Source organism: the organism of the source record quoted next, unplaced genomic scaffold, assembly GCF_019419815.1.
Source record: "Pyrus x bretschneideri cultivar Hongxiangsu unplaced genomic scaffold, Pyrus_bretschneideri_v1 Contig10, whole genome shotgun sequence".
Taxonomy (NCBI): Eukaryota; Viridiplantae; Streptophyta; class Magnoliopsida; order Rosales; family Rosaceae; genus Pyrus; species Pyrus x bretschneideri.
In genome coordinates, this window is record NW_025999391.1 from 8,565,111 (window position 1) to 8,590,324 (window position 25,214).

Here is a 25,214-nt window from a genome sequence, read left to right on the forward strand (position 1 = left end):
TGATGAGGATGACCTGCATTATGTTCTCGAGAATAGACTTTGGTATGTTAGAGGCCAAAAATATTCCACCTTGAGCGCTGGACTATTCAATTCTGTGATATGGGTATAATCTCCGAATTGGTGATGTGGTGGGTTCACCTACCAAAGGTTCCGATGCGGTACAAGGAGGATAATATCTTCAAAGATATCTCACAACCATTAGGCATGATCATGAAAGTGGATGAGATCACACTTGATCTCAATGATGTTTTCGTGAAAGTTCTGATTAAGGTGGATAATAGGTTCCCTTTGAAGAGGGTACTGATCATCAGTAGGCATGAGGATAACCCCATTCTTATTAGTTATGAAACGCTGTTTGAAATCTGTTTTTACTGCGGCAAAAGAAGGATAAAAGGTCACTTGTGTCAAAAAGTTGAAGATCGTTTTTTTATGATAAATAGGGTTATTTATGATGAACCTTTAATCTACCCTGAGGATACACAGGTCAATGAGGATATTAAGTCAAATCTCCATAAGGAAGCCATGCTTTGTTTCCTATTTGCTGTCAATGTGGAAGAGGAAAACACGGAAATTGAAGAGCTTGGGCAAAGAGTGGAAGATAATGCTTAGGATGATGAACGATGGACAACTGTAATCCCAAGGTGCAAATGAAGGTGGACAGGTGCAAAAAATGAGAAGTAATGAGAGATGAAAAACCTTATAAGGAGGTAGTGGAAGGATCGAAACACAAATGGATTCCTAAGGCAGATTTGGTGCAGGACTGGAGAACAACGAGCGTCAGCAAGTGAGGTTTAGTGTTCTGAGTGATAATTCCTCTGGAGTTAGCACTCTCTTAGGTAATTTACTCAGTATTAGAATGCTAATGGAAGATGGATAAATTCCAGTTCAAGCTCTTCCCAGATTTTTAAGGTTTGAATGATATGAGCTCTATGTGTAATTTTGACCCTGATTGCAGGACTGGTGGTCTCTTTCTTTGTTGGAACTCTTTGATTTTATCAATTATTGTATTGTCTCTAGTAGGGACAAAGCTAGAGATTTGTATGACCCAAACAACAAAGTTACAATTAAAAAGCTAAAAATTTTACTAAACAAACACTTAAATATTAATCTATAAAGTTTTTCATACAAAACACTTAGAATCATTGTTGGCTAAGTCAGTCATATTGATACTAAGAGAAATGTTAAGAAGACTCTCTCAAAGTGAAACTCTCCATGGACTCTCCACCACATCATATTTTTTTTGCACAATGTTTAATAATGTTGATACGGGGATTGTGCTAAAAACATAAACGTGGAGCAAAAAATAATCAAGAAGAATATGGAGGTGACATGTGGATTTTAGGGTAAAAATGACAAAACTACCATCGAGGAACACCGGAACTTCTACGCGCGAGCAGTGGACAACCATCCTTCAATCAAGTCAAAAGTGCCCAAAATAGGTATTTATTTGAAACCTATTTCATTCATCCTCATCAAATATTCTCCACAAGGTAACCCCCAAATCTTTCCTTTCAAATCATATTAATTAGCTAATTTATTTATTTATTATTCAATTAATTTATTAATTAGCTACAAATCATGAATCTCACCCAAAAAACCATCCAAATGGCCAGTCCATATCCTCCCAAAGGGGCCGGCCACACCCCTATATAAACACCTTCATTTTCTCCAAAACCTAAGTTCTACACTCTTGCTAAATTCTCTAAATTGTCCAAACACTTTTCCCTCAAAATTCTAACTTTGCCATCGGAGGTTTTTCAGCCAAACCCCTCCCCCCCCCCCCCCTCAATTCCTCGTGGGCACGTGAGGCTCTTGGGTTTGACCTAAGGTGTTATTTGTTTTGTAGGTGCAATTTTGTCCAAGAAGAAGAAGAGGGAAATTTGCCTCCACAAATTTGTCCAAGAAGAAGATGGAAATCTTGGCCTTGACCTAAGGTAATTTACTCAGTATCAGAATGCTAATGGAAGATGGATAAATTCCAGTTCAAGCTCTTCCCAGATTTTTAAGGTTTGAATGATATGAGCTATCTATGTATAATTCTAACCCTAATAGCCAGACTGGTGGTCTCTTTCTTTATTGGAACTCTTTGATTTTATCAATTATTGTATTGTCTCTAGCAGAGACTAAGCCAGAGATTTGTATGAATGGGGGTATCCCCAAACAACAAAGTTACAATCAAAAAGCTAAAAAATTTACTAAATAAACACTTATATATTAATCTATAAAGTTTTTCATACAAAACACTTAGAATCATTGTTGGCTAAGTCAAGGCATATTGATACTAAGAGAAATGCCAAGAAGACTCTCTCAAAGTGGGACTCTCCATGGACTCTCTGCCACCTCATATTTTTAGCACAATGTTTAATAATGGTGATACGGGGATTTGCTAAAAACATAAGGTGACGGAAAGTCCATGGAGACTTTTGGAAGAGTTTCCTTAGCATTTCCCTTGATACCAATTAACATATAGGGTTTAATTTTTATTTTAATTAGGGTTGGTCAATGAGATGCAAAATTGTACAATTTTTCTGCACCCAAAAAAAAAATTTTGAGTGGGGGGCATCCTCTAGGCCTACTATAGTGGCTCCGTCCCTGGTCTCTAGTTATCGTTACATTTGTTAAGTAGTTAAGATATCAGTCTTGATCAATTATAGATTATTAGTTTTCTGTATATGCTCCCTTAAAGGAATCTGCAAACAGATTTATGGGAGGAAATTTTGATGCTTAACCCTATCCATAAATCCTAGTGATTTGAAAGCCCCTGGTCCTGATGGACTCCAAGCAAGCTTCTACCAAGGCTGTTGGGAAGTAGGCAGGGAGTCCGTTATAAATCATATTAATATAGCCCTCACCACCAATGTGAAAAAATTAGAAACTGTGAGTAATTGTAGACCTATTGGTCTCTGTAAAGTAAGCTACAAGATTATTACAAAGGTCATCATTAAAAGGTTAAAGCCTTTATTAGACCATTGCATTTCAATGAACCAAGGTGCCTTTGCCCCTAGTCTTTCTAGTCAAGACAATGTTTTGATTGCCCATGAGATATTCTCTGGCTTCAAAGGACAAAAAATAAAAAAAAATTAAAAAAAAAAAGGAAAGACCGGGTTATGACCATCAAATTAGACTTGGAAAAAGCTTATGATTTGTTAAACTGGGATTTCATCAAGTATGTTCTCTTAAGGTTTGGCTTTCATTTTAAATGGGTGAAACTTGGTTATGAAGTGCATTACTTATGCCTCTTTCTCCATCTTGATAAATGGAAATGCTCACGGTTAATTTTATCCTAAGCAAGGTATTAGACAAGGAGATCTTCCCTCTCCTTATATTTTCATTCTTTGTACGGAACCTTTAATTAGACATATGAATGCTTTGACAAGGTCTTCTAAGAATCATGTGGGTCTGCCACCCACGGAGCCACATTAAGGGCTACCTTAGGCTGTAGCCCAGGTAGCCTTCGGTAGAAAATAAAATTTTACATGTAGTTTTTATTGATTTTCGAATGTAGCTCATCATATATTTAATTACTGATTCAAGTTCTCTCGTTTTAATTATATAATACAATTTACAAACCATCTCTTTTTCTCGCATCTTTTTTCTCAATCGCTTCTTGTACATGTACAAGTTTGAATTTGTTTGAATAACGAAACTTCTTGGCTCACCTTGTGAAAATTTTCTTAAGCTAGCTGATACTGTTAAAATTTTTCTTTGTTTATAAAGATTTAAATCTTTGAGCTAGCCCATCCGGTAAAAAATTTCTAGCACCACCATTGGGGTCTGCTAACCTCTCCTTGTGGTTTTAAAATCCTGAACCTAGTGTTTGCAAACGAATGTTTGTTATTTGCTAAAGCCACAAGCAAAGCAGCCAGGAACATTTTAGGGGTGCTTAACTCTTTTGCAAGAGCCTCAGATGAAAAAAACCGTGGCTACTGCCGAAATGATGACCCTCACTTGTCTCATCCCCTTAATCCCAATTTCCCTTTTCCTTTTTCTTCTTGTTTGGTTGGATAGAATGGATCATTATCAATTGTGCAAAATAAAGTCTTTATGACTCGTTAACATGACTTAAAACGACGTCGTGTAATTTAGGCACGAGTCTTTACGAAGCATGATCTAACACAATTTTACCCACCTACAGATCCTGCCATATGTGTTGTAAGATGGATGCCATCTAAGTGGGGAGGTTTGATGAGTTAGGAGAGAGAGAAAATCGAACACGAGATCACGAAAAAAAGTGGCAGCTGCATAGGTTGCTTTTTAGAAATTTTGATACTTTTGGAGAAGGGAAATCGAACACAAGATCACGGATGATGAAGTTAATGTCCATACTAGAGCCATTTTCATTGTGTATGTTGATTGCGCATTATTATCCTCCATTATGAGAATGTCACTATACAATAACAAGGGCATCATGCCTCCAGTCTCAGCGTGTCACGATGTATAGCTGCTGCTGCCACTACACACCCTGCAATTTTGTGTTAGAGCCTAGGATTCTATCCGGATTCTCTTTGGGAGGATCCTAGGGATGAGTAGAGGATCCGTAGAGGATCCTCATCTAGCCTCAACTATGCACCAAACTTTTTACAAATATATATCATCCTCGCACCCACATCAATCGAACATGAACCTCTTTCAACCAATTTGTGACGACTGCAACTAGACCAAAGGCTAGTTGGTATATATTCTACGCACACATAGGCAGGAAGATCGGCTAAAAAATGAAACTACATGCCAGAAAAAATATATTTCTTTCGCCAACAATTGAACAGCTGCTGCAAGACAATAACAAGGACTAAAGTCCTTTCTATCCACCTTCAGTTTCAACTTCTACGCTAAACCATTGAAACTCTTTAGAAATGGAGAAAGAACCCGAAAAGTTAAGCTGTAAACATATGAAAAGAAACTGCAAGGGGGAGCATAGTAAGCAAGAACAAGTTTACCAAAACTTGTATTTCCATTGCTTGAAGATGTTAGGAGCATAAGAACTACAAAACTACAGAAACGATAACAACTAGTGTAAAAATGCCATCTTTCAATTGGGCTCAAAGTATTTACACTTCATCATCAATCTGTCCTGTCTTGATGAAAATGAGTAGTCAGAACCTCTGAAACTGAGAAGCCAATGGAAGAGTCGACCTCAAAAAGTTCTTTTAGCTTATCATCATGAATGGTACTCTGCTTATCAGTCGGATCCTTCAAGGGGGGCGAAACAGCCAAAAAAGTAGGTATGAGATCAAAAAATTCAGCACCAAGATACAGTGGGACTTCAAGGAACTGGGAAAAAGGTGGAACGGCAATAAGCAAAAAAGTTAACAAGCTCTATCATTCTCTAAATGTTGGACTGACAAATTCAATGACAGACACAATACTACTAGGCGAGGCATCAATTTTGTATTCTAAAATCTAGAGTGGAACATGACACCGATATTTGACCAAATACAGAAATGTGATGTGATGCTGTCCTTGTGCAAGGGTACTTATTACAAATTAACAACTATCAAGAACAAGAAAAAAAAAAAAGGGGGACATAAAGGAAATTCACAACATCGACAATTGGATACCAGTGTTTTGAGGTTTGACCTTTAGAGAGTTTAAAGCTAACAATGGCACAAATCAAGGGTCATACCTCACGCTTTTCACAAGCTCTAGTTGATTATGGTCCTCAGCCTAACTCGATATTCAGAACTTTCATTCACATCACAGTAGCCTTGCATTATACTCAGTCATCGAATATCTTGGTACTAATTATGCAATGACTCTGTGTACCAACCTCAACGATCATCAACTATGATTCATGAAAAAGTTGCAAGATAAACGCTTGATATATTAACCAACCATTTTCTAGCTGCAAGGTCTATGGTGTAATCACAAAAGCATTCTAAAATCATTTGCAGTGACAGGACATAAACAGCGAGCATACTTGAGCTGAGACTGATGTCACATAATCTTTAATTTCTCAAGCAATCACTAGCAAGAAAATTAAGCCTTTTAATGTCTATGAACTCAAGGGAGCAAAATAAGCAACGTCTATGAAAAAGTTTTAAATTGTTATTTTAATTTATTCGGGCAGCGGTTCATTTCTCACGGCTTGGGATATTTCATATATAATATAAGAGGTCATATCCAGGTGACTAACAAAACTTAAATTATATGATGTTAAGATCTTGAAAGCATAGGTTTGAAAAGGAAATTGCTGTACCTGTAAATCATTTTTTATGTACTCCTACAGTCTCGTACAGAGAACCCGTGAAAACAAATTTTCCCAGGTACTAAGGAATTTCACAAGAGCATTCAGAAGTGGCAGGGGAGAAAGAAGACCAAAACGAACTTTCTTCAGAAGTTTTTCGTTTTTCTTGGGGTGAACTAAATCTAAATATTAAAATGGTACTGAGACTATGTTATTAACAAGTTCATAACTTAGAGAACCTTGATTCATTTCTTAACATCTTATTTGGAGACATTATGACAGTACCAGCATGCAAGATGTGGAATGAATGCCTAAATGAACGATAATTTTGCAACCCAACAAAGTTCGATAAACTGAAGACCTGAATTTATTTTTCTCACCTTCTTCTTCCTCCTCTTCAGACTGGTTTTCCTTTTGTGAAGCGTCATCTCGAGCTGCTAGATTTACAAGTAATACAGTTTGTCAAACTACTGAAGCAGATACCATGATATTTGTCAAAACTTCGACACGAGACTACGTATTCTATGGCAACATAGTATAGATGGAATGGTGTAGACCAGATAACTGAATGCATTTCCTGAGAAAATTCATCACTTTAATCACTTGACATATAAACAAACAGAAAGCAGCCCTACGTGGATAAATGCACACTTTAAAACATGTTAAGTACTCATTCGAAGTTGAATGTGCAACCCTAGGTGAAATGTAGGCAATGCACTTGCTATGTTCCATTCCATCCAACATATGTGGGAGAGGAATCACAATAATTAAGTAATTCATCCCTTCAACACTTTCCTACCAAGCAATTTATATATCATGAATCATGATCCATACGCACAAAACATGGAAATGAATGCGCAAAAAGAATCATATCCAATAAACTGTGCCCCACTCTACACAGTGCAATTTGATTCATCTTTCTGAAAACTGCAAATGTGTGGGAAAATGCTTATTTTTTAAGATGTATACCTTCTTCATTTAAGGGCAATATGTGCTTGCACAGAGCTTTATTCATTTGAAACATATTGATGCAATCAACATCAAAAAGGGCACGCAATGACTCATCACATATTATATCGCGTTTGTTCTTTGGATCTTGCAAATTGTTCTCCCGGATATAAATCCAAAGTTTCTTCACGACCTAATTCATAAAAGAATGGAATGGGTGAGGAATAAGTTTTGACATCATACTTTCAACAAATCCCCACTGGCTAAATAAAAGAAATTTCCCTCTCTTTGTCAAAGGGGTTTCTTGAAAATTTAAAATTAATACCTCTGTTCTGGCCAATGCTGACACTCCAGTGAACTTTTGAAGTTCTGGAGAAAGGCTGCATAATTTGGTAAATCCACCACCACCTCCCCTTTTCTTGACTTCTTTATCCACTTTAGTAGACCTACTTGATAACACACTCCATTAGAACAAATAAACACCAGCACCTCAGAACCAGGGTATTTTGCCCTAACGGCCATGGATGGTCATACGAATATAAAATAGATTACTATGGACCCCAGTATATATTGATTATGCAATAAACAGTAAACAGCCACTTTTTTTTCAAGAGCGGGGAGGGGGAAGTTAGGCTATATTCAAAGCATCACAAGTAAAACCTGTGCGAATGTTATCTTCTAAGAAAGTAAATAAGACAATAAGTGAATTCATTGATTGGGCTTAAAAATTACAGTTTTGGATCTCCAAGAATTCTGTTTTGCCTGGTTCTGTAAATAAATAACGAATAAATCATAATTTAATCTCGACATGTCTTCAAGTTACAGGATTAAACTTTCAAATTCTGACCATGCATAATAGATAAAATTAAAAAAAAAACAGTGGAAACAATGAGAAGGTTAATGAAACCAGAAACCTAAACGCAAAACGGTAGGATTTGAAATTAAAAAACCAACCTTTGTTTCTTGGTTTCTTTTCGTCTACTACCTCTTTCTACCTCCACCTCCTCTTTTTCCTCCACCTCTTCTTCCTCCTGTTCAGCTACATTACTTCCTTCAGAGACAGAATGATCACTTTCTTCCACTTTCTTCTTTTTCTTTACAGGTTCTGAGTTACACCATGTTATGATGTTAAGATCTCAAATAAATACTATAACATGCAACTTCAGGTGACAGTAGTCAAGGTAAATGATAAAGAGCATTATAGATACCATTACATGAAATACAGCAATGATCCCAATTGGAAGACTTTTTTTGTGACAGATGAAGTTGTAAAAAATAAAAAATACCCCAAGTTAATGCACACGCTGAAAAAGAGATTAGTTTATGAGATACAGAAAGTCAAAATAACCCAGAAAAGAAAAATAGAAATCATGCTTTTAAAATTAAAAAAAGCACAAATTTAAAGAATCATGTTTTTCTTTATGCTTTGTAGCAAAATGCTATTTGTTATAATTAATACTTTACTTTCCAAAGAGAAAACAGAAATTAGTGTGAATATGCCTTCTACTTGGTGAAGAAACCAATCACAAAGTACACTGTAAGTGTATGTAAAGTACATATATTATTGAGCACAAATCCAAATGAAAACATACAGGGTACTAAAATAATATAAACGAGTAAAATAATGAACGACAACAATTAGGTCAATATATGAGTGTCATCAGAAAAATGAGAGAATTTTGGACATACCATCTTCCCCGCTAAGCGGCCATATATGCTTGGAGAGGACTTTATTCATTTGAAACATATTAATAGAATTAACACGGAAAAGGGAATGTAGTGATTCATCACATCTAATATTTCTCCTATTTTTTGGGTCCTGCAAATCCTTTTCCCGGATATAGGCCCAAATTCTCCTGACCACCTAAGAATGAAAGAGGGAGAATAACTATGACTTCTTGGTTACAAATCTCCGTCCAAATGAAAGAGGCATTGACAAGTAAACAATAAAAAATTGCTTAACCAATTATACCTCTGTTCTTGCCATTTCAGGCTCCCCAACAAATTCTTGAAGTTGTGGAGACAAGCTACATATTTTATTGAAGCCACCTCTTTTGGCGACACCTTTATCCACCCTATTTGGAAATATAACATAGCTTAGAAAAGCTAGAGCCCAGCACAAATACATATTTCCAGAGCAGCATATATCATATACTCTATATTGTGGGTAAAAGTAACCAAATACAGAAAAAAGTAGATACATTAGGTCCGAGTGGTAAAAATGATAGCAGACTAGCAAGAAATAAAACATATTAAAGATAGAGGAAAAGCAAGATCTGTGAATGGTTAAGAATTCGTTCTTTATACTCTAAAGGTTCTTACGTTCCTTGTGTCTGATTGTATTGTGTACAAAAAGGGGGAACATAACAATAAATACTAACGCATTCTTCTAGAATCAATTTAAACAAATCCTCATCCCCGAAGTTTTCAAAGATAATGCCTTACTCTGAGAAATTCCACAATCATATTACAATAAGCTTATAATTGAATGCAACTTAAACAATCCTTAAAGCTCTCTCAAGATATATGCTTTAATTAGGAGAGAAGGCATGTTAGCTTATGAGCTTTCCCAATATAGCACATTATCCTTCACCTGTCAGTTTAGTCATGATATGAGCTTCATTCCATTCTTATAATGTTCTAAACAAATAAAACTTACGCGAAACAGAAGTAACAACAGAATTCTTAGGCATACAAGTAATAACATTGTCAAAGGGGCTTTCAATAACAAAGGTGGACTTTAAGGGCCATATCTCTAGATATAAATTCACTTAGAACTCAATGTGATTATTAAGGGATGCCAGGAATCTGAACTGACAACATTGACATTTTCAATTCATTGTCAACAAGTACACTTGCATATACAACACTACTACACATTGACGTCTCATGTACTCCCGAACCATATCTAAGTATACTACAGCTTAAAACTGGTATACCCAAAAATATTAGGAGCCTTTTCAGTTCCAGAATGAGACAGAAAGACAGACTGCTGTCAGCCTCATTTTGCAACCAGTGCCAAAAGCCTCAGTATTTGATAATTCAATGAGCTTTGAGATTTTAGATGATGCACCACACCAGTGTGGACATGTAGAAACACCGAAAAACATTCACTGTTTAAACTGCAACTAAAGAACTATATTCTAACCACTGGCGGAGCCAGTGAAGGCTCAGGAGGATCACTTGACCCTTTTCACTTGCAAAATTTTTGCTATATGATTGTTTGTATTTGGTGTTTTTATATCAAAATCTTTAAAGGTTTTGACCCTTCCGGTCCATTGAAAATATGATAATTTGATTTTTTTTTGACCCGTATCCTCACCTCAGAGACATAGCTCATGAATGAAATTTACCATTTTGTATTTATTTTCGTTTCTATTGTGTCAACGATCACTGATTAGCTAATCACCTTATAGAAATCATGTCATATTAGAAATACAGAAGTTAATATACAATAATACATTTAAATCGTCGTTAACGAGTTTTCAAACTATGATTTTGGGTTATTATACAAGCCTTTATAAAAAAAATATTTCGTTTTCACTTTGAACTTATAGATGTCTAAGGTTAAGCCCATGGTAGAATTTCTGGCTCTTTCACTGATTCTAACATAAAAAATGCAATACAGACAATGTTGATATAGTTTAACACAATAAAAAGACGTCAACTTTCATAAAAATTCTCAGCCATCCAATAGATAAAAAGCAATAAAAACCGCCGTCTGGCGCAGATAATTCTCAGAAATATCGACACAATGTGGGTGGGACCCAATCCGAATAAAGAAAAATTTTATCTCATAAGCCCACAACAATTAAATTTCGTTGCCACCCACTAACCCAATTTTCCCAGCAACCAAACACTAATTAAAGAAAATCCAAAACTGCAATTAAAAAAAAAAAAAAAAAAAAAAGAGTAATAAAAATTAACTCACGTTTTTCTCCTTTTCCTTTTGCTTCCCTTCTCTTCCCCTTCCTCCTCCTCTTCTTCTTCGTCTTCTTCCTTAACGTGGTCGTTTTGTTCTGCGTTCTCTGAGGCTTCACCGACCTCCTCCTCTGCTTCTTCGTCTTGGGGTTCGGTCTGGGTCTCGAGGTAAATGTCAATTTGGTCCCGGATAAACTTTTTCCGGTCCGACAGATCAACTCCGAAATCGGCTTCGAGTTGCCGGCGAACGCTGCCGGCGGTGGCCGTGTCGAGGTCCGAAGTACCGAGGATTTCTCTGAGCCGGGTCAGGAGTTCCGAGTCCGATACCATTTTTCCTGGGCCCTTGAATTAACCGGTATTTCGGCAGGGATTGGAGTTTAGGGAGAGGAGAGAGAAAGGAAATGGCGTCTCATGCAAGTGATACCTGGGAAGAAGGAGAAATAAGGAGACGGGTAATGGTGGCGTGTGGACCGGTGAAGGGTATTTATGGGATTTGAAATTTTGTCTTTGCTTTGCTCGGTCTAAATTCTTCACACTAGTATCTACATCCTACACCTTGGTTGGTTACCTCCTCCATTTTGTACTTAACAAATTATTTTACAAGTGTTCATTAATTTATCGGTGAACTTGTAAAGATTGGTCAATTTCTCCCTTTAACTTTAATTTTGACCAATTTTTCTCCTTAATTCTCATAATTAGTCAATTTGCACTCTACTGTTAATTTTTTAAATTTTTCATCTATTCTTCTATTAAGTAGGTATCCACAAACTGCTTTTAAAAAGCAAAAAAGTCATTTTCCCTGCACCTTCTATCTTTTTCCTTTTCTTCTAACTTTCTCTTGTTCTTCCTTTTCTCCAAGCCGAGCCCGTCACTGCTGCCAACGTCTCCCTCCTCCGCTATTTGCAGCCCAATTCATTTGATATGCAGTTTTTGCAGTTTGCAGCTGCCCACACCCCGTCGCCGCCTCCCTTGGCCTTGTCTACCTCTATTTAAGGTGTAGGGAAACCTACTTAACGGAAAATGACAGTAAGGTGAAAATTGAAAAAATGACAGTAAGGTGCAAATTGACTTTTTTTTGCCCTTCAAAGGCAGTCATGCGGATACCTACTTTATGGAATAATAGATGGAAAATTAAAACAAATTAACAGTAGGGTGCAAATTGACTAATTATGAGAGTTGAGGGGAAAAATTGGCCAAAATTAAAGTTGAAGGGGGAAATTGGTCAATGATCACATGTTCAGGGGGTAAATTGATGAATACCTCATTATTTTACAATAAAGTAAATAAACTTAAAACTTTGACAAAAGTTAGAACTCTATAAATTGACATGCACCAATATTTTTTTTTATTTATAAACACTAAAATTTAGAATTTTCAACACTTGGAATTTGAAACCTCCAATTTCCCAGTTTAGATTATATGTAAATATATGTCATTTCCAAAATTTTATGAAAGAATTTAAAAATAAAACTTCTATATTCAAACTCCATTGGGATCGAATGGATGTACTTGCAGCGGGTTTTGATAAAATTGGGCTTCCCACGTAAGTGGATCAATCTGGTGATGATTGATGTATCAATAGTTACATACTCTTTCACTATAAATGACAGCCCTCAGGGATACTTTCAACCATCATGGATCTTTAGCAGGGCGACCATCTACCCTACCTTTTCTTGCTTTGTGCGGAAGGCTTCTCGGCCATCATCTCCGTCTAGGACTGTTGGGGTTTACTGCAGGGTCTCTCTCTTTGCTGAGGCAGTCCTTCAATGAACCATTTACTGTTCGCTGACGATATTTTTTGCCCACTCGTGCTATCATCTCTAATTGCGGTCATGTCGCTGACATCCTGTCTAAGTTTGAACGTGCTTCGGAACAAAAAGTAAACCTGAATAAAAGCGAAATCTGCTCTAGTAGAAATATTAAAAAGTGAGAGAAAGTGCGGCTGGCTGCTATGTTGGGGGTCAAAATTATTAACTTCATGAAAGGTATCTTGGACTACCAACTCTTGTGGGGGGTAACCGTCGTGCCTGTTTTAGTTTTATATAAGAAAGACTACAGAAAAGACTTGAAAGCTGTAAAGGCAAGGTGTAGGGCGCGGCGGGTAAATAAATTACTTTCAAGGCTGTGGCACAATCTATCCCAAACTATCTCATGAGTTGTTTCCTACTCCCTAAGCAATTTTGTGATGAGCTTGATCGTCTTATTGCGCACTTTTGGTGGAGTAACACTGAGGGTGATAAGAAAATTCACTGGATTTCTTGGGATACATTATGTTTTCTGAAATCAGAGGCTAGCTTGGGTTTCAGAAATTTCTACGCGTTTAATCATGCAATTTTGGCTAAACAGTCTTGGCGGATGATTACGAACCCAGACTCCCTCTTGGACAGAGTTCTCACAACGAAATACTTTCCCTCTTCATCATTCATGGATGCTCAAGTCAAGGCAAATTGCTCCTTTTGCTGGAGAAGCATATACGCAGCTAAGGACATCATTACCCATGGATTTCTCTTCCATCCTCTTTCCGGATCTTGACTCCCAAGCCTAATGGCTGCACTTTGGAACAGGTGATGGAACTGATTCACCACGACATGAAGGTCTGGAAAAGTGATCTCCTTACATCCCTTTTTCAACGACATGGAGATGGATCTAATCCTTTCAATACCTCTGAGCATTCGGGATACTTCTTACTGCCTGACTTGGCACTATGAAGCAAATGGGGTATTCACTGTGAAAATTAGTTATTATGTGGCCAGGGATTGGTTATGACCCATTACCAATCGTGTTTCTTCTTCCTCTTCTGTGTGTCAATCTTCCATATGGTCAAAGTTATGAAACGCCAACATCCCCCAAAAATTGCGTTTAACTTGTTGGCGGCTCTGCTCCCCTATTGGTAGCTTACCCCGTGGAATGGAGCCTTGTTCTTTCTAGGAATGGAGCCTTGCAATCTGTCCCCATTAGTTTCAAAACTTTTTTGATGAATTGCTAGGTTATTTGGAGTTGCAGGACCTCTAAATTATGGAATAATACTTGTGATTCCCCTGACATTACTGCATCAAAATCCATTACATGGTGGTAGGAGTTTCTGTGCATCCAAGCTTGTTCGGTGCAGCCTAGATGCCTTGACCATCCAAATGGGAAGTACTTCCCTCGAGGTGCATCAAGATCAATTTTGACGGGACGTGGAAGCGTGAATCCAAGGTGGGTGGTGTTAGTTTCACCGTGAGGAACAACCTGGGCATTTTTGTGGCAGCCTTCTGCAAGAACTTCAAAGACATCCACTATCCGCTGCATGCAAAGGTGTTGGCAGCCAGAAAGTGTGCAGTTTGGGCGTCGACTAGGGATTTTCGTAATTTAATTGAAGGGGATTCACTTCAGATTGTGGGAGCTCTTAAGAATCATTTAACTTGTCTACAATTGGATAGCTAGTCGAGGATACGAAGAGCGTTCGACGTCAAGCCAACTCTATCACTCATCGTTTAGCTAGATATAGTCTGAAATTGGTACCCACTGTGAATGGCTTGTTAATCCTCTTACTTTTATGTTTTGATGACTGGGTTGTGGCTGATTTGGCCTCATCCTTTTAATATACTATAGTTTCTATAAAATAAAATAAAATAAAATAAAAAAACCAAACAAGAAAATGCACAAATTCTAGAAATAAAATTTTGTCATTTTTGAAATTTCTTAGTAGTCTTAAATTTCCTCATCCAAACAAAGTGTTAGGGGTCTTATTCAATTGAGATTTCTAATTATTATAAAGCAGTTAAAATTCAAAAGTATTCAATCGGGATTTTATAAGAGTTTATGAAAGTACAGGGGTATTCAATCAAGATTTCAATTGAGTTTACAAAAATCCAGAGAAAGCTTAATGTATTCAATTAGGATTTCAAATGAATTTATAAAAGTCCACGTGTATTGAAAATATTACCAATTTGATAGAATTTTCAAAAGTGAAGGATTTTACAGGAGTTTATAGTGTAAATTAAACAATAACAAATCTTGCCTCTTCTCTTAAGATTCTGATGGAGTTTGTCTATTCTTCTTTCTCATGATATTATCTGAGTGCCTTATTACTCCCACCATCACAATCAATCGTCCTCCCATTGTCATCATCTTTATCTCCAGCTTCCTCTCATTGCATGCCTCATCAAAATCACATAAGTCTCATTTCTAATGGAGTTTATAAAACTCAATTAAACTCCTTCAAACTTCAAGAATTTATAAATCAATCAAATTCTTTTCAAATCTCAATTAAATACATTCCTCTTATTTTTTATTTTCCAACAAAGAAATATATTTTATTTCTTTTTTTTTTCCAACAAGATAACAATCAGATCACGCTTGATCACATGACGGAAAACATACGCACCCTAATGCATGTTTGATTTTTACTGATTCTCATCTTTTGTAACAACTATTAAAAAGCAACAAAAAATACAATTTATTTTCAAACGAAAGTACCGCTTTAACATGAATATTTATGGTTGTGTTGGGTGATTGAGATCGGATAAGATCAAGAAATATTAGTAGGCACAATGTTACACAGTATGATTAATGTACTTATATTATTATATGTATTTTATTTTATTAATATTATACTATAAGTTCTAGACATTGCAAACTTGTGGTATACCTTGTTTGCATGTGCTAGTAAGGCCACATGACTAGTATAATGCACAAACACTAAAAACATTCATTTGAATTGCAATGTACAAGTTTGTTTTTCTCAACACGAATGCACCTCCAAGTTTTCAAGAGTCGGCATCTGATTTTGGGGTACTAGGTTTAGGTCCTAAGAGGTCTCCAAGACAAGTTCAAGTCCCTGAAACAGGGTACTAAGTCACAATAGAACACCTAGTTGGTTAAGTGGTAAATACGAACTCCTAGAAATACTACCATCATGGTCCATTGAGGGACGCTTCGTTGAGTGGTAAATTTGGCATTCCATGTCAAGAGTCCACGATACCAATTGATTGGTCTCACAATCTGATGAGTCATTTGTAAGTGTTTTTTACCTTAAGCTTGAGGAAACCATTTTCCAGCAGCCGAGCCAAAGGCCTAAAGCAAAGATAAAGAGTCACGACATAAAGAGTTTGTAAAATTATTATCAACGAAAAAGATACAATGCTCTTTATATTTTTGTTCAACGTTTAGTGGTCCTTCCAAAAGATCCTTCTAGTAATGTCCAGTGAGCAAGCCAACTATTAGGTAAAAAAAAAAAAGAAAAGAAAAAAAGAGGAAATGAATCTGCAATCCAGCTAGCCTTATAATTTGCTAAACCTAAATCGCTATAATATTTTTAGAATAATTAAAATTGAAAAAAAAATAGAAATTATTGACGGTAAATATGAAGCTTTAGGATTTTATTTGAGGAATTTAGAGTGATTTACAAAACGAAAAAATGGTGTGAAAAAACCGTTACTGTTATCATTTAATTTAGATACCAATTTGGAAGTTAATAAAGACCAGTGCGTTCGGCGGGGGGCTCGGAGTAAAAGCAATAAGAACTTAACAAGTAGAATTAAGTGGTTCACCTCTCAAAACTGGCATATGTCCATTGAGGTGCTCGTATACATTGAATAAAGGTTACATGAAGTGCTCGATAACATTCTAATTTTTTCTCTCCTATATCTGACCTGTTATAAGAGGTATTCATCCATCTTATATAAGCCCTCAATGAACTTCAAAAGTCACTAGGCTCAAGTACTCAACCAACTTTATATTTATAAACCAAAGATGTTGACATGTCTTGCTAGCTACTCCTTTATCATTTAGTCAACACGTGGTAATGAAGTGACATTTGTTCGACCTAAAAGTATGTTTTCTTGGGCCTACCCGTACCAAATACTTTGTGCTTGATCTGACAGCCTTCATGTCTCTTCATAGGCTTATGCTATTGTTGATGACCGACACGTGGCTTAGAGGTAGTGTCCAAGGTGGCTTTCATTTAGGACCTTGTGCTATAAAGTTGTTAGTATGCCCATTTGCCGGTAGCAGTCAGAAAATAATTTACAATGAGGTGTTTGGCTTCTTTACTAGCAGTCAAACCAAACCGTTGAGTGGTCGTTCGTAGCGCCCAGAGTTTCCTTTTCTATTTCTATTGGGCATTGGTCTTCCTTTCCTTCTTTTAATTGTCTTTGGGTCTTTACCAAGGCTTTCTTAGGCATATACTATTTTCGAGGTCGAAAAGGACCTTGCGTTAACAAGTCCCCAAATTCTTTGTTCAAGGGTTCTTTCTTAATCATGGAGTTGTAACTGTCGACCGGACCCAAAAAAAGATATGGGTGCTCTGCAAGATATTCTAAAGTGGAGGCTCTAATTGTCGACCTTTACCTTGGGAGTGCTCGGTTTGAAATTCCATCAATCCCCTAACTCATTAGTAATAAAAGAAACGGTCGGGATAGTCATGCTCGTTGAGTACATGTCTGTTGTGGATTGGTGGAGGAATTGAGGCATCTCAACATTAAATGCATAGCAAACATGCATGGCCTCATGGGCTCTGAAGTTGTTTCACGTCCCTTCTGTTTCAAAAACAAGGCAACTGAGCCGCCATGTGTTGTGATCTGGTCGTTTTAGCGCCTTTTTCTTGAACAATCGAGATCGACTGCTTGCGTCTATATAAACTTAACCCTTGGGCAATTTTTGTTTTTTTACTTTTCTTCTTAGTCAATCCTTTACTGACTATGCATCTTATCTTCTCCAATGACCAGAACTTGCACTCACTTGCTTTTAACTTCCCTCGTTGATTCTTCTCATGTTGGTTTTTCATACCTATATTTCTCTTTGCTTTCAAACTGGTATGATTTCGAGTGTACTTGTTGTTTCCATTACAAAACTGGACATGTTGGTCGCCGCGCCAGTAGGGACCAACTCTGGTGAGTTTAGTCAATAAAATAGAGAATAAGGTCTTTGTATATTTTGTATACAAATTAGGCTAAAGTTCCCAACTTGAATGACCACTTAATCCTTGAAATAATTAGGCTCCAATTTTGTGCGATTCATTTACTTCATATTTCTAAGACAAAAAAATAAATGTAGATTCCGAGCACACACAATGTCAAGCTCTTTTGACTCAGAAAATGATGGTCGAGCATGTCAAGATTATGAGCACTCGGTAAGTAACAAAAACATCGATTACGATGATATTGTCGTCGCTCCTAATGTGTTCGGTGACAACATGTCGGTCAGTCTTGTCAGAAATGTGCCTTAAAGCCAATCATATGATGATACTTTACAAACATTTCACATGTTAAACTAACCTAGTTTAATATAAAGGACAAAATTATTTTTTAAAGCCGTCTCATATAAATGTTATATGCTTAAACGATAAGTCCAAGGAATATGTAATTGGGAGAATGTGATCTAAAGAAGTTAGATTCATGAGACCATTCTCTTTCATATACATATCCTAAACGTTCCTGATCATAGGATTGTCAATTCGACATTGGCAGTCCATTAAGATCAGTACATGCTATGTCTTCTCTTAGAAATAGTGACTGGTCTCAAGTCATTGGTGTGACTGACACCAAGAGAACCATGTAGGTGCTCAATAGAGAATGAGTCTGCTGAATGCGATCAACAAGGAGTTCTCGTACTCATGTCACATGAAAACTCATGGTTGGGATAATGCAAGGTAGTCATTTGACCTGAGCCATCATAGTTGTCTTATGGTTAGGTCCTTAATCTTTGACTATGTCAAAGTCACTCCGTCAAAGGGTGTCCACGATATAGTTAGGGTTAAGTTACTTAGCCATGGAGGCAAGTGAATGCACAACAAAGGATCTCTAACCTTCAAAATGTTTAAGGGAGAATACTCTATGATATGATTAAGAATCTCTGGCTAGAGTATGAATGAGATTTAGGAATTCGTTCCAAATCACATTCAAGGTAATCTTATAAGTAAGAGAATCACATTGGATAGTAGACATGAATAAACTATCAAATTAAACAATGTGGTCAAGAGTATTGTATTAGAGAAAGACCGTATTGCATTGTAATCCCAAACTGAATAGGTTCTCCACCTTTTCTAATCAGCTTGGGTAGCCGTGACATACTGCTAGGTAACACTTATGGTTTGTGGAAGCCCTAAAGGTGTATAATCACTAAAGGTAGAATTGAAAAGTAAATTTCAATTCACAATCAATTTGAAGAGTTCTAATAGCCCACTACCTCGCTAAAAGGAACCTAATGGATTGTACACCGTGTAAGGTAGAGATTGAAGAAACAACGAAGATGAGTAGGGATAATTGGTTTTAATTTCAATTATGCCACTCAATGTAAGTGGCTATAGAAAGGAAATTATAACTCATTCCCTCATAAGGTTTTCTAGTGAGAAAAGAGAAAAACACAAAAAGCTTTTCCTTCTCTTAGGAGGCCGGCCACCCTAGGAAGAATGGACTATCATCCATCTCTTCCTAGGTCACTCATCTCTTCCTCAATGCTCTCCTTGGTGTGGAAACTTAGAGGTTCCTTTTCTTGGGAACTTGGAGAATCCATTCCTTCATCCATATCCAAGAAGTCATGGAGCCAAGAAGCAAAGTTCCTCCATCCACATCCATGGAGCCAAGGAGCAAGGAGACTAAGGAAAGAAGGCTCTCACATTGGTGAACATCCTTTGCTAAGCAAAGAGGTGCTTTAAAGGTATAAAAGCTTTTCAACTCTTTTCTTTAAGATTTGAGTTGATTCTTGGTTCACCACAACTACTAGGCCTTGAATTTCATAGGTAAAGTTTTGTTTTGAGTGCATACAAACATGATTCCACTTTTAATTGTTATTTGCATGCATAGATGTTGCTCAAATGAACTTGTTTTCACAAATTTTTCCTTCAAGTGGTATCAGAGCCTAGATTTGGTAGTTGGTGAATCCCTTTTGGTTTTTTATTTTTATAGTTTATGATTTGATTGTTGTAATTGTTACAAGCTTTATTCTTACTTCTTTGAATGTAAATTTTGTTAGAAAATTTGTCATCTCAAAAGTTGTAGAAGTAGTTCATTTAAGCATGAATTTTGGAGCTAAAATTTTGTGCCATGTTTATGGGGAAATTCGGCCAAATCCAAGGGGTGGATTTTTAGGTTGTTGTTTGTCTTGTTAAAAATGTTTTAAAGTGACATTAGGAACCCTTAAGTACCCTAGGATGTTAACCCTCTTTTGAGTAGTGAAAATTTGAGTTTTATTGAGTGAAAACATTCATGGAGCTCTTATGGGTTTTCATGGATGTTCTTCAATGTTCTTGCTTTGTTCTTATTATTCATACCAAGAACAAAAGGTTTGTTGTTTTGATTCAAAAAAAGGTGTTTGGTTGTTTATTTGTTTTTGATAGTGATGGATGGTATGATTTTTCAAACAACACCCATACCTTTTTTTACTATTCACACCATATTAATCACTTACAACTTTCAATCACCTTTGAAACACACAAATCAACTCACGCACACCATCACTACTCACCATGACCGGCCACCCCTATAATGGGGGTGGGTTTTTATGCAATTACATAAAGTTTTGATACTTTTTGTGTATTTGCACTTTAACCCAAAAGTTTACGTTTTTACGTAAATGCCCAAAATCACTAAAGGACAAATTGTTTTGCTCCTAATGAAGTTTTTGTATTTGTTCAAATTTTTGGGTTCTAGTTGTAAATACATGAAGTAGTGAACTTTTGTGTTTTTACAAAATGACCTCAAAAGTTTGTATTTTACAATATAGCCCAAAAGTTAAGGTTTTGCATTTTGGCCCAAATTAGTTGACAACAAAATAGTTTTGTCTCTTTAAATGAGAATTGGATTTTCATTTCATTTAGCTCCATTAAAATCTATTCTATGGATACAAAAACCAAATGACAATGTTGCATTCAAGTTTAATTAGTTAAAATGTTAATTAATTAAAGAAAAGGTGATTATGAACCTAAGCCCACGATAATTGAGCTACGTGAAAGGCCGTCTCTTAAATTTGTTTGAACCATGGGAATGTGTAGATTAGTTTTTTGGTTGTAATTTGATATGATCAAATGTTGTAAAAGAGCATAAGCTCTTCTTTACTTTAAAGTATTTTGATTTGATCAAATACTGTAAAAGAGCATATGCTCTTCTTTACTTTGAAGTATTCCTCTCTTGTTTTATTTGATATGCATGAAATTGGAGTAGTTGGGTCCAACGCCCAAAAGAAAACACGCCTTAATGTGATTAAACGCATAAGTAAAATCAATCACCATCCCTATACCGAGATCCAACACTAGGCTCGTGTTGGATCGAATCAAAGGTTCATAGTCATCCTAAGGCCCTAAGGCAACTATATAGTCCATCAATGAATGCAAAGCTTATGTTAGTAGTATCATATACTCTTGCTTTAAAAATTGTTTTACAAGCATAGTGGGAGTATCATATACTACTAAATCAATCACATGGACCAATAGTTGTAATAGGACCAAATTGTTTTAATGAGACTAAAATGCATGCTTAAATGTGATGAGACCTAAAAACCCTCAACTAAACCGTTATTAAGTTGACAAGCGTGAGAGTACTTTGAACACTCTTTCGTGGTCTTCCACCGTGGTAGGCTCCGATCATTTGTGACTTATACACCGACTTCACCCTATCATGGGGGAGTGCAAAGTATGTGCTTACACTCATGAGGAGTTCTATAGGCATACATGATGCTGGGAAGGTAGGCAACAAGAATGATTAACATCATATCATTGTGAGGTTGTTCTTAAACCCCTACCCGAATTTGCATGGTGGGAATGACTTAACTAAGTGCAATGGAGCCAACATCATATCATTGTGAGGTATCATTCTCTAGAGGCTAAATAAGATGGGTACTTACATGAGATGTAAATGAGTAAGCATACTCTCTCATTATTATTGATGCTAGCCAACATCATATCATTATCAGGTGGGCTTGGTAATAGTGAGCCTCATATACCCTACTAAGAGTTTCCTCCAAAACTCTCGAATTCCAACGAGGGATATGGAATTTGCCAAAAATAGTAGGTGGTGCTATTTGATTTAAAGACCTAGATCAAATAGCTTAAAATTAATTAACTTAAATTCGTTATGTATTTATTTACCGATATATTTGTAAATGCTATCCAAAACTTGACAAAGAAAAGTCAAAGGCTTTAGTTTCCAAACTTGGTACCACAATCCCATAGATTGTCTTGAATGGATTGTATATGTACCTAAGTAGTCTCATCCTCATAATCTTCCTATTGATAATGTATCATTAAAAGAACATGTTATATAAGTCTATCATAAAGAGGACAACACAAACAACAAATGCTTATTCCTTTGTTGTATGAACAAAGGAACTTTAGAAGATTAGCACAAATACATGGCCACTTTTAGTGTCATAATTCTTCCATTACAAATAATTGTATGAAGAAATGAGAGTTGCCTTGAACAACTCTTGAAAGTTTGTAATCATGTTTAAAACATAATGGTTGATTGACAAAAATAGTCCATCAACATGGACTTATGATGATTTTGAATCATTGAGTGTTGAAGTGTTAAACCACTTCAGAAAATGGAAACTAGGCAAGGACTTCACCTTTGAGTCCTTATCCAAATGGTTCACTACGTTTATTGTAAACTATATAGTGAACAATAACCGCACACTCTCCAAATCGTTTGATGTGCATAACACAATTGAAATAAGTTTCAAGAGAGATAGTGGGAGTTTAAGGGACCATGACTATTGTAGTCAATGGAGAAGTCAAATGAAGAAGGTGAAATAACTCCAAGGGAACAACTTTCTTTATGAAATGATGGACATTGGAAGGGGTATTTGCAAGAAATGTCTTGCAAGTGTCAAGAAAACACCTTTCGAAGTTGTTGTAAATTGTTCTTGAATAGTTCAAAACAGTTGGTTCTTCTACTTGAATGCTTGATTCTGTATTAGTAACTATGTTTTACAATCGTCGAAAAAGTGTGGCTAATAAGAAGTAGAAGATTAATGAGAGAAGAGAAAGAACTTCACATTCGGAACGTGAATAAAATATGGATCTCTGCGAAAGTAGATAGTACTTACTTTCTCATATGAACTACCAAAGAAATTGGAAAAACAAAGATTGTCTTTACATTCCAATTTGAATAAGGAACTTAATTCCATCACTATAATTTTAAGAGATGGATGAATGTTTTGTTTGACAAAACATTGTTCTTTATTAATAAATGATTGGATTATTGTAATCTGATTGACCATCTCTATAGTAGAGATGATGTGGTAGTGTTAACTGTTTAGAATATAACGATGCTTAAAACCCAAAAGGTTGCAAGGTAGTGACTAATCCTACTGAGTTGTGACACCTCTAAAACATAAATTACAAGTTGGTCATAGATGGATGCCTTGGATCGTTAGATCTGGATCCAATGCCTTCTAGTTAAAATCGTATAGAGGTGAAATGTTAGAATATTAATTCTTTTGAAAAGAAGAAAGAATCACAAAGTTGTTGAGGTTAATTCACTTAGATGTTAGTGGCACTTGTCCACAACATAATATTACTCATGTTGTATGATATTCACAAAAGATTGCTCTCGGTTGGACTATAGTTTAGTTCAAATAAACACAAGTCCAAATACTTTGCAAAAGGCTTCAAAAGAATTCAAGAATGTAAGTTGATGAGTAAGACGTAAAGTATTTACCTCCTTAAATTTGATCTAAGGAAAAATAACACTATAGAAAAGTTTCCTTGAAAGATATCAAGGAAAGTAGCATCATAAGATAATGGATTTCTCCATTGGGACAAGAACGAAGTCAAATAAGATGTAGTTCGTTGGATGTTATCAATTACCCATATATAGAAGATCTTCCAAAATTTTCATAACTCCATAGGATGTAGTTGGAAGGAAAGACAAGTCTTAATCGTGTTAAGATTTGGGGTTGTGTGCTAATAAGCAATATTTGTTTGAGAACAACCTTGTGGGATATCCTTAAATTAACCCTTGAATATCACTTCTATAAACCAACTAACAAATGTTATTTGTTGGGTAGTTCATTGTATTCCTACAATAGGATTTGCCTAAGATAGAGCAAAAGAACGAGAGATAGAACTCAAAGAATGGGTTCTTTGAGAGACAAGATGATAATCAACAAATATAACAACCTAGTTCCTACACCACTAGCTCCAAGGTAGTCGAGAATGATCTATAAACTGTCTTAGTTGAATGCTTTGAACTTTATGACTATGTCATAGAGTTACACCTCTTAATTGGAAAGAAATAAGAATGAAAATCATTATGACTACATTGCGTGTATATTCGACATATAGTCAAGGAAATGGTATAGTACCATTTGACCCGAAATAGTGAAACCTTCATAGCTAATTGGTAGCTTAAGGTGACTACAATCAACGAGATTGGTTGACTTGGAAGAAACCATCTTTGACATAGTCTTGGTTTCTGTTAATTCAAAGATTGCTAGCTACAATTAAACGATGATTCAATGTTTAGACATAATATGGGTTTCCGAAACCATTATCAAGATAGTCTTGATAATGTATGTCTAAGACTAGGAATCACAAGACGTGCAAGTTGTAGAGACCCATCCATCATGAATCTTAGCAAGCTAGTGGGAGCTATAAGCATCTTATGAGAGAAAGATCAAATCGTTTGATTTCTCATAAAGATGTAAATGAATCTTTTGTTTACTAGGTTTACAAAAGATTAGTGGGAGTTAATCATATTCCTAAATTTGAACATATATATGATAAATTAATTTTGGAAATGAAAGGAATTTTTCTTCGTTAAAGTTATGATTTTAAACATTCTATAATGATAGAATGTATATGGAAGACATAGTCTATATACATGGGATGGAAATCTATAATGATATATTTCAAGATATAATTGGATTATCTCAATCCCTATTGATAGACGATAGATGTAGGAAGTTTCTCGAATGATAAACTTCAAATGAAAGGACAATTCCAATCTAACTGAGAAATTGCTCTTCTAAAAGGGAATGTACCATTTTGACTCCCAAAGAAGCATAATTCGTACATAGAATGTTGATATGAGTTGTACCAAGATCGGTACAAGATGATATCAGTGAAAGCCCAGGATCAGAACCATAGCAACTGTCAAGTAAGTCCTTAAGTATTGAAGAAATACTAAAGGATATATTCCTCAAGAATGAGGAAGAATTAGAGTAACGCAATGGAAGCATA

At 36.0% G+C, this 25,214-nt stretch overlaps 1 protein-coding gene across 4 annotated transcripts; it reads right to left on the minus strand.

Annotated features, from left to right (window-relative positions):
* Positions 1-4,917: 4,917 nt before the first annotated feature.
* Positions 4,918-11,626, minus strand: LOC103964526 (upstream activation factor subunit UAF30-like). 4 transcript variants are annotated; one of them, XM_009377464.3, is made up of 8 exons: positions 11,064-11,626; positions 9,105-9,207; positions 8,822-8,996; positions 8,087-8,237; positions 7,458-7,578; positions 7,154-7,325; positions 6,565-6,621; positions 4,918-5,271 (listed from the first exon to the last, which is right to left on the minus strand). In XM_009377464.3, exons 1-8 carry the CDS (start codon positions 11,381-11,383, stop codon positions 5,264-5,266), a joined length of 1,107 nt encoding a protein of 368 aa, XP_009375739.2. In that variant the 5' UTR covers positions 11,384-11,626; the 3' UTR covers positions 4,918-5,263. The 4 variants fall into 4 exon arrangements, with proteins under 4 accessions (XP_009375739.2, XP_009375738.2, XP_009375740.2 ...); XM_009377463.3 differs by having other exon boundaries at positions 4,918-5,190; positions 6,565-6,618; positions 11,064-11,625; XM_009377465.3 differs by having other exon boundaries at positions 6,565-6,618; positions 11,064-11,625.
* Between the last annotated feature and the right edge of the window lie 13,588 nt (positions 11,627-25,214).